The 17,138-nt window shown below is 49.7% G+C and overlaps 1 protein-coding gene across 6 annotated transcripts in view; it reads left to right on the top strand.

Moving 5' to 3' along the window:
* SLC9A8 (solute carrier family 9 member A8) overlaps window positions 1-17,138 on the top strand; it is a 69,076-nt gene that overhangs the window by 35,587 nt on the left and 16,351 nt on the right. For 5 of the 6 annotated variants that reach the window (XR_009344507.1, XR_009344505.1, XR_009344506.1 and 2 more), the window contains 3 exons: window positions 3,197-3,340; window positions 8,670-8,808; window positions 10,294-10,399. Coding sequence is in view for 3 of the 6 variants with exons in the window: in XM_059132859.1 (XP_058988842.1) it covers window positions 3,197-3,340; window positions 8,670-8,808; window positions 10,294-10,399 (389 nt within the window). In the remaining 3 variants the exon portion in view is untranslated. The remainder of the gene's footprint in view (window positions 1-3,196; window positions 3,341-8,669; window positions 8,809-10,293; window positions 10,400-17,138) is intronic. The other variant, XM_059132860.1, reaches the window with a different exon arrangement.

Raw genomic sequence — 17,138 nt, 5'->3', positions numbered from 1 at the left:
TCCCCACGTCGGTCTTTCACGTGGTGATGTTGCTGTCTTACGAGATGATAGAGTAAATCAGGAAAACACATTTTTAACTTGAACTTCTAGCCTCTGGCCTTATAAAGAACCAGCCACGAAAGTGGAAGGGGGAGCAGCTGATCACATGATGACAGGACTCCTGAGACGGAGCGCTCCATGAGTCGGGTTGTTCATACTTAAGACTTTCCATGCTCACTGCCAGGAAGGCTCTGCCCCACTCTGGATCCCCAGTTCAAGCTAAATGTCTTCCGTGATTTATGCAAAGCATTTCCCCCCAGCTTCTTACGAAAAATTTAAACATACAGAAAAGACCAAGCATGTACAATGGATCCCAAATGACCACCACATGTCTTCGATTACTATTCAAGTGTATTTGCTTTCTTTTTTAGTTGGAATTCATTAGCCAACACATAGTACATCATTATCACTGTAATTTTTGCTTTAACATGGATCTTTCCATTCGTCCCTCCCTCTGTCCATTCATCAGTCTGTCTGCTTCTAGTTCCTGCTCTGGTTTCAGTTCAGGTTGCTACAGGGATCGCAACAAAGAACATCAGTCAGGCCTTTTCTGGCACAAATGAAACCCAACACAAGTAGTTTTGGGGGCAGGGAGAAGGTTGTTGGCTCAGAAATGAAGTGTTCCAGAATGATGGCTTCCAGCACGACAGCCCCCAGGGCCCACGCTGTCCAGGAATCTCTCCTCTCACCGCATCTCTGTGCATGCTTCTCAACTGGTCTCGTCCTCGGGCACACTTGCCCCACGTGGCAGCACTGATGGCTCAGGCTCAAGTCACCCTCACGTTAGCTATCCCAGCCAAAAGGGCCAACCTAACACTTGATGACCTGGGAAAATGCCTGCTGACCAAACTTGGGTCCCCTGCCCACTCCTAGAGCCCTGTGCAACTCTGTGGGGGGAGAGAAGGGGAGGTGTGGCTCCCCAAAGGAAAATGGGGGTGCTATTCCCAAAACCAGGGGTGTGGATGCTGGGCAGAGAGAACCGTGACCATCTGCTCCACTGCCCTGTCCTCGGGGTTGGAGCCGCACAAGGTCAGCACCCCACACACAAGCCACCAGGGGCTCCCAGGTTCCCCACCCCCACCTCTTTCTTTTTGGACATTCCGAAAATGCTTTTTAGACATTCTTTTTCCTTGAGACCCCTGATGATTTGCCCTGGGGTGAGAGAGTGGGAATTTAAGACAAGAAGACAAGCTCTAGGTCAGGGTGCAGCAGGAGGGCCTCAAGGCCTGCTGTCGGCAAGCAGCCCCCCCCACCCCCCAGGTTGGCAGTCCTTTGGCGGTGTCACCTTTCCTTCTTTCCCTCGCCTTCCTCCTCTTCCGCCCTCCTGCCTGCCATCCCCAAATACCTCTGGTCCATGCTCAGTACAGATCCCGAGAAAGTATGTGTGACTAACATGTAGTGCCCACTCCCTGGACACTCCCAGTGAGGCGAGAGGCAGGTGACCTGTGACAACCTGTGTGGACAGGGCAGGTGTGGAACTGAGCTCTGAACTGAGACTGTCTTTTGGGGTCTCCTCCTCAGCTTGAGATCCAGATGCTGTCCTTGAGGTGAGCCGGTTCGCTTGCGAGGGTTCGCCTTAGTCAGACACAGGGAGCTTGCCTTGGAGACCAGAATGCCAGGTCATTGGCTCAGAGGGTGCACTGTAGCTGGCAAGGCAGCCAGGCAGCTACCCCCAGTAGCCCCGCTCTCCCTGAGCCCCGACTCACATGATTGTGCGGGGCTGCTGGGGATGGTGCAGTGGACAGAGCGCACCCCTGTCCCGGGCGAGTAGCTCCGCTTCCCTCCCAGACCGCACCCATGGTGAGGACATGAAACAGAGGTGGCCGGGCTCTGGCTTCCATCTCTACCCAGATCTGCCCCGTTGGAGGTCCCTGTTTTGTCTCATGTTGTAGAAGGGGGCTGAGCTCGTCTGTCTGCTGAGCTAGAAGGAAAGCAGTGCCGGGCGTGTCATTTGACAGGATTGGAAGGCTCTCGAGAACTCTTAGGGGTAAAAAGACAAGTTCAGAGAATAAATCATCAGGCTCCTGAGGTGGCCCATGAGGCCCTCCCTTGCTTGCCAGCCTCCGACATGTCCTGCCGCGTACCCTCGCGGGCTGCTGCCACACTCACGTGTCTGTTTCTCAGGCCAGCAAGCTCGCTCCCACCTCAGAGGCATCTTGCCGCTGTCCCCAGATCCTGGCTTGGCCATCTGCTCTTTATCATGTAGATGCTTGTTTCAGCAAGAGTCATCTCTTCAGGGGCCTTTTCTGACCATCCAGTCTAAGTGGCCCACCCTGTAGCCCCCGCCAGGTCACTCTGATCTTCCACGTCATGTTTGCCATTTTCCGAACCGCCTTTGGTGTCTGCGTGTTGCTATGTCCAGCATAGCAGTCAGGGGCGCGGACTCTGAGCCAGATGGCCTGTGTTTGGATCCTGGCTCTGCCACTTCTTAGCTGTCTGACCTTAAACAAGTTCCTTAACCTCCCTGTCTTACGTAGCCGGGGCAGTAATAGGGGCACCACACATGGGGGCTGTGTGGAATAACGAGTTTCTGTGCGTAAAGTGCCCACACCGTGCCCGGGACGTGGTCATTATTGGCCTCAGTGCCTGAAACATTTCGGACAATTAATAGCTCTTTCTTGGAGAGAATGACATCTTCCTGGGCACTGTTAGGGGGGAGCTGCTGGCCTGGTGGGGGGTGGCGCTGGCATGGGTGGCTGCCATCCCCTTGAAGCACCCCAGAGATGCTGCTGACTTTTGGTACTCTCTGAGATGTTGCAAATCTAAGTGCAGCCTAGGCCAGTCACAGGTGGCACTCTGGTGGCCAGGGGAGAGGCAGAGGTCACATCCAGGAGCTCGTGGGCCCTGTGGGGGAGGCCCGTGAGCCATCATGGTTCAGGCTGCTCTGACAAAGAAGGCTGGGGATGTCTAATGTATTTTCAGCAAAAGTCTGCCAACCGTCATTGGTCAGATAAAGCCCGGGGACTCAGGGTGGGAAAGCAGGCTATTCTAACAACTGCCTGTGGGGCGGGAGGAGAGACAGCGGCTCCTCCAGTTACCGCGGCTCCGGTGTGTACGAACGTGTCAGACCGCATACAGGCTCTGGCTTTGCTGTTTTACTGTGTGGGCCCCATGGTTAGCGTCACCGAGTGACCCCTTCCTTTTCTCCTCTGTGCAGCTTTGCTTTTGGCTCCCTGATTTCTGCCGTCGACCCGGTGGCCACTATTGCCATTTTCAATGCGCTTCACGTGGACCCGGTGCTCAACATGCTGGTTTTTGGAGAGAGTATCCTCAACGACGCAGTCTCCATTGTCCTGACCAAGTGAGTGTCCTTTCTTCAAGGCCGCCACTGAAGGTCCTGGTGTCAGAGAGACAGCTGTTCCCAGGCAGCTGCACGAACAGCTGCTTGTCCTCTGGGCGGCCGGGTCACACGCTTCTCCGTCTTCCGTTTGGACAAGCCCTCACTCACCCCAGCGGTGCTGTCAAGGCCCGGGCTGAGCAGAGGCAAGCCCGCCCTTTAGGACCTTTCCGCAGTGGTTTCAAGTGCAGCTTCTTGTCCAGGTCCCAGGGGTGCTTATTAGCTGGAGCAATCCCAGGCCCCGCCTTCCCAGCTTCTGATTCAGTTGTTCTGGGGTGAGACCCAAGAACTGAGGTGCTTTATTAGTTCCAGCATAGGAGGGAGCAGCCAGTTGAGGGATGGTGTGTGGACAGCTTCGGTGCAGACAGAAGCGGAAGGCAGAGGCCCTGCTCTCCCACTGAGGGGCTATCGCCCAGCACCTTCCTTTCCTCTGGTGGAGAATGAGCCCGCGATGCTCACACGCGTCCCAGCTCAAGATGCTGTTGCATGGAAGCTGCTTGGGACACTGTGAATCTCTTTCTCATCTGTTCATCAGTGTCCCTGCCCTTGTTGATAGAATCTGAGAAAATGATAGAAGAATCCTAAAATGTCAAGAAGCCACTAAGAAAAAGAAATGACTCTAAGGTCATCTCACATGCGTCTCTCTGACGCAGGCCTGTTTCCTTGAACTCTGTCTTTTGTAGTGCTCATTAGCATGTATGGGCAGGAGACCCAGACAGTTTTAGCAAAACCAGAGAAGGCACTGGCAGTCAAAGCAGTTGGAGGAAAGAGCTCTGGACAGTGTTTCACAATCAGCTAAGAGAACCTTAGGAGCCAGCCTCTGTTCTGCTAAAGAAAAACCTGTTTCCTTTGTTGGCAGATTCCTTGTCAAGCATAGCCACTCTGTGGATGTTGGCATTTTCTTAAAAGCTTTATTATAGACTACATTCAGGATCTTTACGTTGGAATAGAACGATGTTTTATAGTGGGAGGAACCCAGGTTTTAGAATCAGGTTGATGCCACTCACAGCTGTGTGGCCCTGGGTCAGTTCCTTTACCTCTCTGAGCCACGTGCTTCTCAGCAGTAAAGTGAGGGTGATGATGTCCCAGCCTAGGACTGGGTTTGAGGACTGAATAAGTACTCTCCTGTGTGAGAAGCAGCATCACACATTAACATCAGTTAATATTAGATCCTTTCCTCTTCTACGCCTGTCCCCCAGTTACCATTTCCTGTGTTTGTCCTAGTTTTGTCCTAATCTTACAAGAAAAACTTTACCAAATGTTGCTTAATTGCAACCTTAATTAGCAGACCTTAAAATAAAAACAACTTTAAAACATTTTTATTATTCTAAAAGTAATACATATATTCTTCATACAAAATTTAGAAAAGTAAGAGTACATGCATTATTACTAACCAGAGATAATTACAGTTAACAATTTGGAAGTCTTCCTGTGTTTTATGTAGTGGGACGTATGCCCTGTATACTGTATTGTAACTCTTCCAATTGAGCAGAGTGGAAAAATAATCTTCCATAACCTTATTTTCCTGGTTACAGAGTAGTTCATTCTGTGAACTTCCTGGGATCTATTTAGCAAGTTCCCCACTGTTGGCTTTTTCACGTTTCTTTTTTTTTTTTTTTTTTTTTTTTTTAAAGATTTTATTTATTTATTTGACAGAGAGAGATCACAAGTAGGCAGAGAGGCAGGCAGAGAGAGAGAGAGGAGGAAGCAGGCTCCCTGCTGAGCAGAGAGCCCGACGCGGGACTCGATCCCAGGACCCTGAGATCATGACCTGAGCTGAAGGCAGAGGCTTAACCCACTGAGCCACCCAGGCACCCCTTTTTCACGTTTCTCTTGGCAAAGATTTCTGTAGCTTTATTAGGCAATTATCGCAGTAATATTTAAGATCTACTCCGAAAGCCTTTTCACTTTCGGGTTTTGACTTTTGTCTCGTGTCCTGGTGGCTGCACATATTGAACATTCACGATCAAGAATTTTGTTCAAATTGGCGATGGCATCATGAGTTATTTTTATACATTAGGAGCTCAACTCAACTGCTTTTTCTCTAATATGTTTTGTTTTTAAAAATCTGGCAGAAGTAGGACCTTTTCTGAGCTTTTCCTAGACTCTTTGCCACAAGAAGGTTAAAGAGGAGGAGCTATTTTCTTTTGAAAGTGAGAAATGATGGAGTCACTGTAAGCAGCCATAGTTTCTTCCTGGAAAAATGCTCTCGAAGGCCAAGGTCGCGTGTAATGACAGTTCCCAAAACTGGAGCTGTGGGCCGCATGCATATGTGTGCAGGCTGGGGGCAAGGGGTGCGGGATGCTAAAGGCTAGCTGTCCACCGTCAGCATCTGGTGAGGGCCCTCCACGTGTCAAACGTGGCTCAGAGACAGCTGGACTTGACAAGGTCAGTCCAGGGTGGGAGAAGGATGCTCCCAGAGGAGTGAGTGCCTGGAGTGTGAGAGGGAGACCGCCGCTCTGAGGACTGGGAGGGAGGCTTCTCAGCCAAGCTGTCTCATGAGCCGGTGGGCACTTTCAGGCTGGAAAGACAGCGGGCGTGCTAGGCGTGCCTGTTTTGGGGGGCTGGGGAGCAGGACAGGAGGGGGCTGTTGTCACCTTTCCTTGGTTATTAGATAGACTCACATCTTGTTTGAGAGTCTACTTCATAAATGATCTCTCTCAAAGTGACCTGACACACTTATCTTTGCGACTGAATGTGTGAGTGAACTATTCCCCTTTTTTGAAGGGTTCATTTTCATAAGTGCCAGAAAGCTATCTTTTGTTTCTTCATTAACTTTAATTGAATTCGTTTTAGCTTTGATTTGTTAGTATGACGATTTATTCTTACAATAACTGCTACAGAGGAAACCTTTTTGTGCTCTCCAGCTGCAGAGTAGGCTCATGAAATGGATCCTGAAGCAGTTTTGTCTCGTGTTCTTTTAAGTGCGAGAAATAAAAAAGGTAGAAATTTGCCAGACCAGAAAGAGTCCAAATTCTACTTTCAATTATCCTGAGTTCAGAAACCGTTGGCCTCTGTCCTGGGTCTGCTGTCCACCCTTGATGTGACCTCACCAGCGAGTCACTTCCACGGGGCCTCTGCATGAAAAGAAAACAGTGGCCCCAGCCAGTGGACCAGCTTGAAGAGGTGGCGGCTGGACACTGTGTGCTGGCGGCCTTAGGTCCATTTGGGAACTGTGGGGGAGCTTAGCCTTCAAAAACACTTGCCCCGCTGAACCCATGTTGGCTCTCAGCAGTCCCCAAGGTAGGGTGTTAACCTGTGGTCGGCTGGGAAAGAAGGAGTTGGAGGAGATGGTGTGTCCAAGTGAGTTGGGAAAACTTTATGTGAAAAAAGTTAGATTTCTTTTTTTGCAGGACTTTTGAGAACCTTTCTTATGTTGTATGCTACACTGTGCTGTGAATCATCACAGAAAACTTCCTGAGGTTATTTGATCAAGCTACCCTTTAATCAGAGATTATCCTGCCTTAAAATTATACCTATTCATGAAACGCTGATTAATGAAACCAAATATTTCTATTGATAATTCTTTGTTTTGTTTACTGCGTGCCTTTGTATAATAGGCTCTGCCTTAGGCCCTGGACATGTAGCAGTGAACAAGATGGACACAGGCAACTCATGAATGACTCATGAGTTGGCACTTTCTGTGAAGAAGTCAGGTTCCCAGAGAGCCGAGAATATGTGAAGGCGTCAGAGCAGGTGTCCCTGAGGAAGTGACACTGACCCTGGGTTCTGAGGAACAGATTGGGAAGTGAGCTGGGGCCAGGGAGCAGTGAAAGACGACCATGGTCCCTTGACAGTGGGACCCTTCCTGAGTGAGGAGGAGACAGGGTCACGAGGTCTGGCAGACACGGGGGTCTGGTGTTGCTCAGACCGGGCTTCCTCCTGAAAAGCAGTAGGAAACTGTCGATAGGTTTGGACAGGCCAGTGACCCGATCAGATTGTGCATTTTTTTTTTTTTAAAGATTTTATTTATTTATTTGACAGAGAGAAATCACAAGTAGTCGGAGAGGCAGGCAGAGAGAGAGAGACGGAAGCAGGCTCCCTGCTGAGCAGAGAGCCCGATGCGGGACTCGATCCCAGGACCCTGAGATCATGACCTGAGCCGAAGGCGCCCCAGATTGTGCATTTTAAACCCACTGAGCCACCCAGGCGCCCCAGATTGTGCATTTTAAAAGGATCATGCAGGCCAGTGAGTGGAAGGAAGACAAGGATGTTTAGAAAGAGCCATGAGGCATAAGGCCTGGGACAGAGGATGGTAAGGAGAGGCAGGGAGAGAAGTGGTTGGATCCGGGAGGTAGTCTGAAGGTAGAATCCATTAGGAGGAGGGTCTTTAACGAGGATGACTCCATTGTCATGGTATAATGGTTTTCCCTTTTGGGATAAAACCGTTAACTGAATTTAATGGCTTCTAACATTTTACTTTGTTCTGTTATCCTAGAAGGAAAGTTCTTTCAGTTCTTCCTAATGCCTCCTAACCCACTCTCTCGGCCCTTTCCCGGTGACATTTCTTCTTTAGGTTGCTCCGTGCTCAGATTTCCTGCCGATGCTTCAATTCCAGGTTTTATCCCAGGATCCCTGCTGCCGTCCCCTCCCCCCGCAACTGGAAGCACTCCCCATGGCTCCCTAGGGCCTTTGTGGTGAAATACCAACTCCGAGCTTGGGCCATTGCCTTTCCCCGGGCTACCATGGCAGCTGGTCGTACATCTCTCTTCCCACCGTTCTCCCCACCAGTGCCCCCACCCTGTCCCGTTCCTGGGTTCTAGCCATGCTGATTTACGTAATTGGATGCTCCCAGAATGTGCCGTGCGTTCTCGGGCTCTCTCGGGCTCCCTGCCTCTGCACATGCTGTTCCCGCTGCCTGGGGCACGTGCCTTCATTTCCCCTTCCTCTTCTTTTTCTAAAGCTGAAGCCAGCCCACACGTCAGGAGGAGCCTTCCCTGACCACCGCCCGGGCTGAGTTAGACGCACACCCCGTGTTTCTGCAGCCCTTGGCCCTCCCCCCAGCGTGGTCACTTGTTCTCTCCTTGTTTGTCTTCCTTACCAGACAGAAGGAGCCCCAGCAGGACAAGGACTCTGCTAGGCTCTCTGAACCGCGGTCCCCCACCCCCGAAAGCTAACACAGTAGGTGTTAGTTCACAAAGTAGGTCAACAAATAAGTGACCTAACCCAATGATGGAAGGAAGGAAGGACTGCATAAGCAAAAAAAAAAAAAAAAGTGTTGAGTTTTAGTTGATTTCTGATAACTTTGTCTATAACATTTTAACTTCTTTCTTGTTTTTCTTTTACTTCCTAGCACAGCTGAAGGTTTAACAAGGAAAAATATGTCAGATGTCAGTGGGTGGCAAACATTTTTACAAGCCCTTGGCTACTTCCTCAAAATGTTCTTTGGCTCAGCAGCACTCGGCACTCTCACTGGCTTAATCTCTGCATTAATATCCTTTTAATATGATGAACACGTGTGGCTGAGAAGATTTTCATTATTATCTCCATCTCCAGCCATCTCCCCCTCTTCCTTAAGGGGCCCATTTCAGTCTAAGGCAGTGTTGGAAGGAGGACCTTTGTGTACTTTTGTCTTAAGGAGCACTTGCATTGAAACCCAAGGGCTTCGAGATGTGACATGTGCAATTTAGGACGTCTCTTTTCAGAGTGTCGCGGTCCTGCACACTGTTCCCTCTCAGATCCCACCACTAGGGGAACTTCTCACCTGAGATTTTCAGGTTCCCCTGTCTTACTTGTCACAGTCAGAAAACTGGAAATTAACTTCCTCTGAAATTACCAAACTGAGAGAGTCTTTACCCCACTGAAAGTGTTTATATGGAGAATAGATAAACACTCAGAAAAGAGCCTTTCAAAGTGAATCCGTCCAGGATGTTCACGCTGTCTGCACTGCTCAATGGCCCGTACGCTTTTCTAGCCAGAGGAGGAGACAGCCTCTTAGGACCAATGACACCTTCATTGCTGTAGAAAATTCGTCACGTTTAAAATGGGAACAGGCACCAGACCGTTTCTGTGGGAGCCCAGGCCTGCGTCTCGGGGAGCTGGCCACCTGGCCCTCCTCCACGAGCAGTGTGTTCCACAGATGGCCGGAAGAGCCACCCTTGCTGACAGGCTTGCTGGTCTGCCATCCTGGTGAATTTTCCCTTTCCCCCTTTGTCCAGAAGTCTGAAGTCTCCATTGTTGGCTGACAGCTTCTCATATTGTACCAATAAACAGAATGGAAAACTTTTTCTAGATCAGTATTTTCCTCCACATTTATCTCTCTCCTGGACGGGGAGGGGATGGAGAAGCACCGGCTCTACGGAAGCCAAGGGGATGGGCACTGCGAGCCCCAGCACGGGCGCGAGGGCTGTGCTTGAAGAGAGAGAAGATTCTCCTTTCACAGGAGCATGAGTTTAGAAATCTCCGGGAATGTGAAAGAAGGTCCTCCAATGGGGCACTTTCCCCAAGAGTTCTGGACACCCCTTCAGCTGTCTTATCTGATGTTGGAGGAAGGGGGGAAAGCGTGACACGCCCTGGAAGGGACCTGGCAGCACGGGCTGTCCTCCTGGCCGCGGCCCCAGCCTTGCCCCCGCAGCCCCGGCACATTGCCAGCCTTCCAAGTCAGCATTTTTAAATGAGTTGACTTAGGTTGATTTTAATTCTTCCCCTGCCATTTGTCTCAGGAGTTTCCATTCTTAGTGTTTTGTGAGATCCCCCTTCTTTTTTTTTTTTTTTTTTTTTTTTTTTTTTTTTTTTTTTGAGATCCCCCTTCTTAAAACAACAGTCTCCCTGCAAAGGAAAAGAAAACAGTGGATATTCACATGTTACCCTGGGATGTTCCGAAGCCTTTCGTATCCATTGCCTACCCTGTATATTTGGAAGGCAACATCTCCCATCAACTGTCCCTTGGTTCTTTTTCCTTGACAACTGTTATTTACGTGCTAAAGCATATTGACTTGAGGAAAACGCCTTCCTTGGAGTTCGGCATGATGATCATTTTTGCTTATCTTCCTTATGGGCTCGCAGAAGGAATCTCCCTTTCGGGTAAGTGACAGAAACATTGAACTGCTGGGGTTGATGGCACGTTGTCCTGCCTGGTGAAAGAGATTAGGTCAGTGGAGTCACTTCCAATCACAAGAGACAGTCACAACTCAGTAAAGCTTAAGCAACAAAGGAGATTTACTGGCCCTTTAGGGATACCTCTAAATTTAGACCTGGCTGGATTCAGGGGCTCAGTGTTGTCCTGGTCACATCTTCTCTTCACCCGCCACCCTGTAGCAGAGATCAAAATGTCACTTCCCGTGTTGTCCCTTTCCCAGACCAAGTCCCCAAAAGGGCCTTCACTGAAAGGATGGGGTCAGACTGCCAAGGGCCTGGCCCTGGGCCCTGGCCCCCACTGATCTGCATTCTATCATGATAGTTTTGCCTTTTCCAGAATGTCCTACAGATGAAATTACATAGTATACAGACTTTCATGTCTCCTTTCTTTTAGTGATCATAATGTTGTTGAAAGACACTCATGTTTTTGCACGTGTCAGTAGTTTACACATTCTTACTGCACCATATTTTAGTCATTCATTTGAAGGACGTTGGGGTTTTTCCAGATTTGGGATATGAATATGTGTGGCTGTTTTCATTTATCTTGGATAAATACCTAAGAAGTGAAGTTGCAGGGTCATATGGTAAGTACGTATTTCTTAGAAACTGCCAAGTGTTTTCCAAAATGACTGGGCCATTTTGCATCCCCACTAGAATGCCTGAGAGAGTTCTAGCTGCTTCCTGTCCTCATCAACACTTAGTTTAATTTTTAAATGTTTAGCCATTCTGATAGGTATGTGACAGTTTGATTTTGACATACTTTGGTATAATTCTCATTATATTCCACTTGGGGTTTGTTGAGTTTCTTGGGTTTATAATTTATGGGATTATAGCTTTTCACCAAATTTGGGAAATTTTTGCCCATTTCTTAGACACTTTTTTCTCTTTTCCCATCTCTTCTCCTGTTGGGAGTCCAATTACTAAAATTACAATTGACAGTGTTCTATCATCCCGTAATATACTTTGCCTTTTAAATTTTTTTCAATCTTTTTTTCTTCTGCCTATGCTTTACTTTGGCTCATTCCTCTTGCTGTGTCTTTATGTTCATGGGTCTTTCCTTCTGCCATGCTCACTGTCCTGCTAGTCCATCCAGTGTATTTTCCACTTCAGATGTGTATGTATTATTCGTACCCAGGAGTTCCCTTTAGGTCATTCTTATATCCTGCATTTCTCTCCTTACCGTGTTCGTGATTGTCTGTACCTCCTTGAGCTGAGGGAGCGTGTTTGTACAGCTGTGACGTCCTTGTTTGCTGATTCCGTCCTCTCCATCAGTTCTAGGTCTTTCTCGGCCAGTGTCTTCTTGTAAGTCATGTTTTCCTGCTCTTTGCTCGCCTGTTAATTTTTGATTGGATGCCAGTCCCTGTAAACCTTATTATGTTGTTGAGTTACTAGATTTTTCTTGTATTCTTCATAGAATTTTGGATCTTCTTCCGTGGTGTATCCAAGTTTCTTGAAATCAGTTTAATCATTTTGAGATTTACTTTCAGACTTTGTCCTCAGGTCTGGAGTAACACTAGGAAGTAACGCAGTGCCCTTCAAAGGACTCTGTGTCCTGTCTTTTGTATTACAAGGTCACCCCACTCTGGCCTGTGGGAACACAAACTTCCCAGCCCTGTGTCTGCTTCAGAAATTGTTGGCCTGTTCCTTTTCAGTGGTATGTCTCCTTCGGCTCATAGGATCTCACGCCACACGTGTACAGACCAGTATAATCCAAGATTCAAGGGGACACTGCTGTAGCCCCCCAGAACTGTTTTTCTGGCAGGCCTCCTCCTCTGCTGCTCGGGCTGCTTCAGCCCTGCAGCTCTCCTCGGCCCTTCTCAGCTAGCCCGACTCTGCTGGACTGGGTTTTGGAGTTTCCCCCTTTCTAAGCCTCAGCCTGGAAGCTCTGTGTGGGCTGGGCCAGGGCCTGGAGCAGGAGTGGCCGCTTTGTTTCCCTTCAGTCAGGAATGTTTCCCTCCTGACAGCCCTACCTTGTAGTACCCAGCGTCAGAAGACACCTTTGTTTCCTATCTTTGATCCGGTTTTCTAGTTGTTTGTAGCAGGACTGCAGTTGGCATAGCAAAATGGAAGTCCCCAGTGGTTTTTATTCACTCCATTGAGCAGCACTCTCCTTCCCCGCAGATCATTCTCTAGAATTACAGTCGGTAGGCAGATCCTGCCAAGGAGGAAGCAGAGAGGACTCTGGCCGTTTTCACTAGAGAACTCTTGGTAAACCTCACGGTTTTGTTTGTTCTTAATTTGATTTGTTCCCATCAGTTCTACTGGATAATTTCATCCCAGTATCTGCCATCGAGTTCCTTCTCTTATCTTTCCTGAATTTTGGCACTTACATAAACAGTACCTGTGAGTCATTTGGCTCTAGCTTGGCTATTTTTACCTCTGTTTTTCTAAACTGTTCCCCACCCCTTTGAGATGAACACCGAGTACCTGCTGGCAAAGATGTATTTCATGCCTCCATTTGGAATTTGTGATCAAAACCAGGGAATGTTTTTCTTGTCTTCAGAGCAGCAGTGTTTTCTGTTTGTAGGGCTTCACTTTTTTGACGGCCTTTGCTAAACAAACCAGTGGGCAGTGGGGGCAGAAACAGCACATGCGAGCCAAGAGCAGGCTCAGCTGCCTCTGGGCCGTTGGCTGGGCTTGGCCCATATTTGACTTTGGGATATTTGTCACACGGTTTTCAGACAAGGGTAGGATAGCCCTGGTGTGTGTGAGGACCGTCAAGTCCCTCTGAGAGAGTGCAGCCGGGGCGGGCGGGGGTGATGGTTGCTATCCCCCGCTTCCTTCTCCTCCTGCACTTCTGTCACAGAGGACTGAGGAAGCAGTTACCAACAATACACAGCAGGGTGCTGTTCCCCGAATCACACACCCTAATCAGGTGTTTCAGACACAGAGGTTAAGATCACCAGACCTGCGTTGGATCCCTGCCCCGCCCCCTCATTAGCTGTGCAACCTCACAGAGCCGCCTTAACCACTCTGAGCATCCACTTCCTCCTCATGAAATAGATGATATAGAAGGATACCCCCCACCCAAGGCCCTTGGGTCAGGGGTTAAAGGGAACGATGTGAGTAAGAGTCCTGACAAGAGACATGCTGGGGTGACACTTCCTGCTGGCCCTGACACCCTCAATATGTAAATTAGTGACACCCCCTTTCCCTGTCACAGACATCCTGGTTTTAATAGCAAATTAAACAGGCCCCCTAGTTATGAGTTAGTGTTAGCTGTTCTCAGAATCTTTGTTCTGACTCTGTCAGTCCTAACAAGTCTAGTCATTGAGGCCAGTTTCAAGGGCCACTTTGCCCTCTGGCTCTGAAGATCCAGGGCTGAACAGACCCCACTTTTGCCAGTTTAGCCAACAGTGGGCTGAGGGAGGGGGATTGGGGCAGAGGGACACACTGTCCTGGTGAGTCACGGAGTATGGGACGTAACCTCTGTTCTACCAGAGATCATGGTGCGGCGCTCCTGTGCCCGGGATAGGAGAAAACCCACAAGCCACTGGTCCTAGGAGAGATGAAGTGCGCCTGGGTCGGTTCTCACTACAGAATCCTGTGCAGCCACCGAATAAATGAATTTGACTTACTTGTGCTGCCGTGGAAAGAACTCCCAGATAGATTGCAAAATTTTAAGAAAAAAAGATTTATCATCCATTCAACAAATACTTGTTAAATGCCTCCTCTGCGCCAAGAACTATCCTTGGTACTGGGGCTGTCCTTAGTAAACAAGACCACATCAGTCTTCTACCTGCCAAAGAACGGTGGTAAGCAAACACATACGGGTAATTTCGGGTACTGAAGAAGGGGCAGGAATGAGAGAGATCAGAGCAATGGGATAGTGGCGTGGGGGCAGACACATCACGCGGTAGGGGGTCAGGAAGGTCTCCCCAAACAGGTGGTGCCTGAGCTAAGACCTGTGTGCTGAGAAGGAGCCAGCCCAGGCAGGACCTAGGGTGGCATTGCTGAGTGGGGCACTGCTGTGAGGGAGCTTGGCGCACTCCAGGAAGAGCAGGAAGACCAGAGAGACAGGGACCCCGGCCGGTAGGGTTCTGTAGGCCCCGGAAGGAATTGGGATTCTGTTATATGTGCAAAGGCAGGTAAGTGTTGCAGGCCTCAAAAATGCCTCTGGGGGGAAAAAAATTCCCTCTGCTGGTAATCCATGCTTCATACATCATGGGATCCTTCTGTTGAGCGCATTTTAAAGGCAGATAAGCTTTATTATGGCATAAGAAAACTGGCGGCCTGTGTCGGGACCTTTAATAGTAGTTTCCCAGGGGCAGGCTGGTGTGAATGGAGATTCTCTTACTCTGGACCTCTGAGTCTGAATGTTTTATAGCAAAACAGCAAGGTGCAGTGCAGTGGAAATTGTACCACGATAGCACCCTTCACCTTCTGCCTTTGGACTTGAGTCTCTATTCATCATCATTGTTCGTGACATTTAAAACAGTGGATTTAGCTGAAACGAGAAATGGATTTCCTTCCTTCCTTGAAGCTGGCCATTTTGTTGCACTAGTTATCTACTTCCTCAAATGATTTTGCTTTCTAAAAAGAAATACACGTGTCAGGAATTCTTCCTTACAAGGCATTTTTTAAAAATACCCATGCGTTGGGGGGCCGTGGCTCAGTTGATCCACCTTCGGCTCAGGTCCTCATCTCAGGGTCCTGGGATCGAGCCCTGCACCAGGCTCCCTGCTCAGCAGGGTGTCTCCTTCTCCCTCTCCCTCTGCCCCCGCCCCCTATTCCTGCTCTTGCTCTGTCTCTCTCATAAATAAATAATCTTTAAAATAAAATACCCATGCTTTTAGCTGTAGAAGTGAGCCTGTCTGCTCCATTTACCCGCTGGTGTTTTCACAGCCTGTGTGGTGGCGGCTCCAGAAGATGAAGGTGGTCTGGGTGGTGGAGAGGGCTCATAGGGCAGATACTCGAGTTGTCCATCAGGATTTCACATCCGCTGCTGACTCTTTCCTTCAGCCCGCAGAACTCGAGAGATGTCCTGACCTCGGTCCAGCCCTGGGTTAAGGTGGTGGCTGGCTGTTCACTCTTGCATTGGCCTGAGGGCCCGTTATCATAGGGTCCACACTCAGCCTCTAGAGGGGACTGTTTATCTGTCCAGAAAATGTGTTGACATTTCAGTTATTTGCCGTCATTACAAGCTGGAAGATTTCCCATACGAAACAGATTTCTGGCATCTCTCAAAAGGCCAGAAGGAAGACTGGTCAACACTGAGCCCTCCCTTCCACAGGGAGAACTTCAGAGATGGGCTTGTGCCTTCTTCGCCCACATGTTAGTCATCCTTTTTTTGTCTTTCTTGTCTGGCCCCTGACGCTTCTGAGTTTGCAGCCCTGACCTGGTGCCCAGACTGACCCGCCAGCCAGAGCCCTTCCGCACTGAGCCGGCCCTCTTGCCGCAGAGCACCGCGGCGGGACGGGCTAGAGGGCAAGCAGGAAGGCTCCCCGGGGCTCCGGCAGTGGATGCTGCTGCTCAGTCCCAGGGCAACTTCCGCTGTCACCTCTGACTTCCCAGATCCTTTGGTTTTCCGGAGAGGTCGTTTCGTGTTGGGACTGCTATGGGCGGGACAGCAGTGTCAGTGGAAGGCCGCTCGAGTCACAACCTAAACATGGCTCAGGCACCTCTGGGTTTGACTTTTATTTCGAGGTAAGAACTCCAGGGTCTCAGCTTTGCCATGGAGTTGATAACCCTTCAATGACTAAAGCAGACGAGTGAAGCAAAATGCTTTGGAAACACAGAAGCTGGGAACTTTCCCCCCTGGGTGGCGATGCTAAGGATCAAGTCCCTAAAAACTGAAATGTATCGGTGCCACGATCAAGCCCCAGGTTGCTCATCTGGACCCCGGGACTAACCGCACCGTGCATGGAGCTGTTGGGGTCGTGAGGCTACGCCATGTGCAGGGCCTGTCACAGCCCGGACTGAGCCGTTCTGAGCTGCCCCTCCGCCGTTGGGTGGAGTTCCAGCCTCAGCTTCTGGTCTCTGCCCCTTCTGTCTCGCTTTGCTTTGCCTTCCCTGGATTCTGTGGCCGTGTCAGGAAGGTTCAGCAGTCTGGGGGTGCCCCCCTGGGCCCCGCAGGAGCATAGTGGGAGACCCGCTGGAGGTCACGGTGTGTGCGTTCTCACCTAGCAGAGCAGCGGTTCGCAGCGCCGCTTGGGCTGTAGTCCTCGAGGGACACGGGGAGCCCGCCCTCTCCTTTCCCTGTCCCATCCTGTCAGGTGTGCCTCCTGGGATTGTGGGAAGCTTCGCTGGAATGTTCCTGGCAGCCTCCTTGGCAGGGAAGAATGAAAGAGCATAGGAATTTGCCTTGTTCGCACCAGGGGGTGGGTCTGCCTGGGGCGGGGAGATGCGGGGGGCGGGGCTTGAAACGGCCCCGAGGGTGGTTTTCATCATTTTCCAACTTTTCCAAGTAGAAAGTCAGCCCAGCATCCCTGTCTACAAAGTGGCAGGAATAAGCTACGGTTCTGCTTACAAATTTTCACTTGTAATCCGTACATTTTAGCCATTTATTTAATGAGTTTATAAAAATCTCTGCTTCCTTATGTGAAAATTAGGCCCCTTTTCTGCTGCCAAGGCAGGGCAGGCCAGAGAGGTAATTAACCCCTCTGTGCAAAGTGCTTTGGGAGTGGTTAGGGGCCGTGGGCCACGCTCAGTGGGCCACGCTCAGTCCCGAGTGAGCAGCAGGAGG

The sequence above is a fragment of the Mustela lutreola genome, chromosome 9 (assembly GCF_030435805.1).
Source record: "Mustela lutreola isolate mMusLut2 chromosome 9, mMusLut2.pri, whole genome shotgun sequence".
Classification (NCBI taxonomy): Eukaryota; Metazoa; Chordata; class Mammalia; order Carnivora; family Mustelidae; genus Mustela; species Mustela lutreola.
The sequence above is the reverse complement of the archived record's forward strand: the minus strand, read 5'-3'. Positions and strand labels throughout refer to the sequence as shown.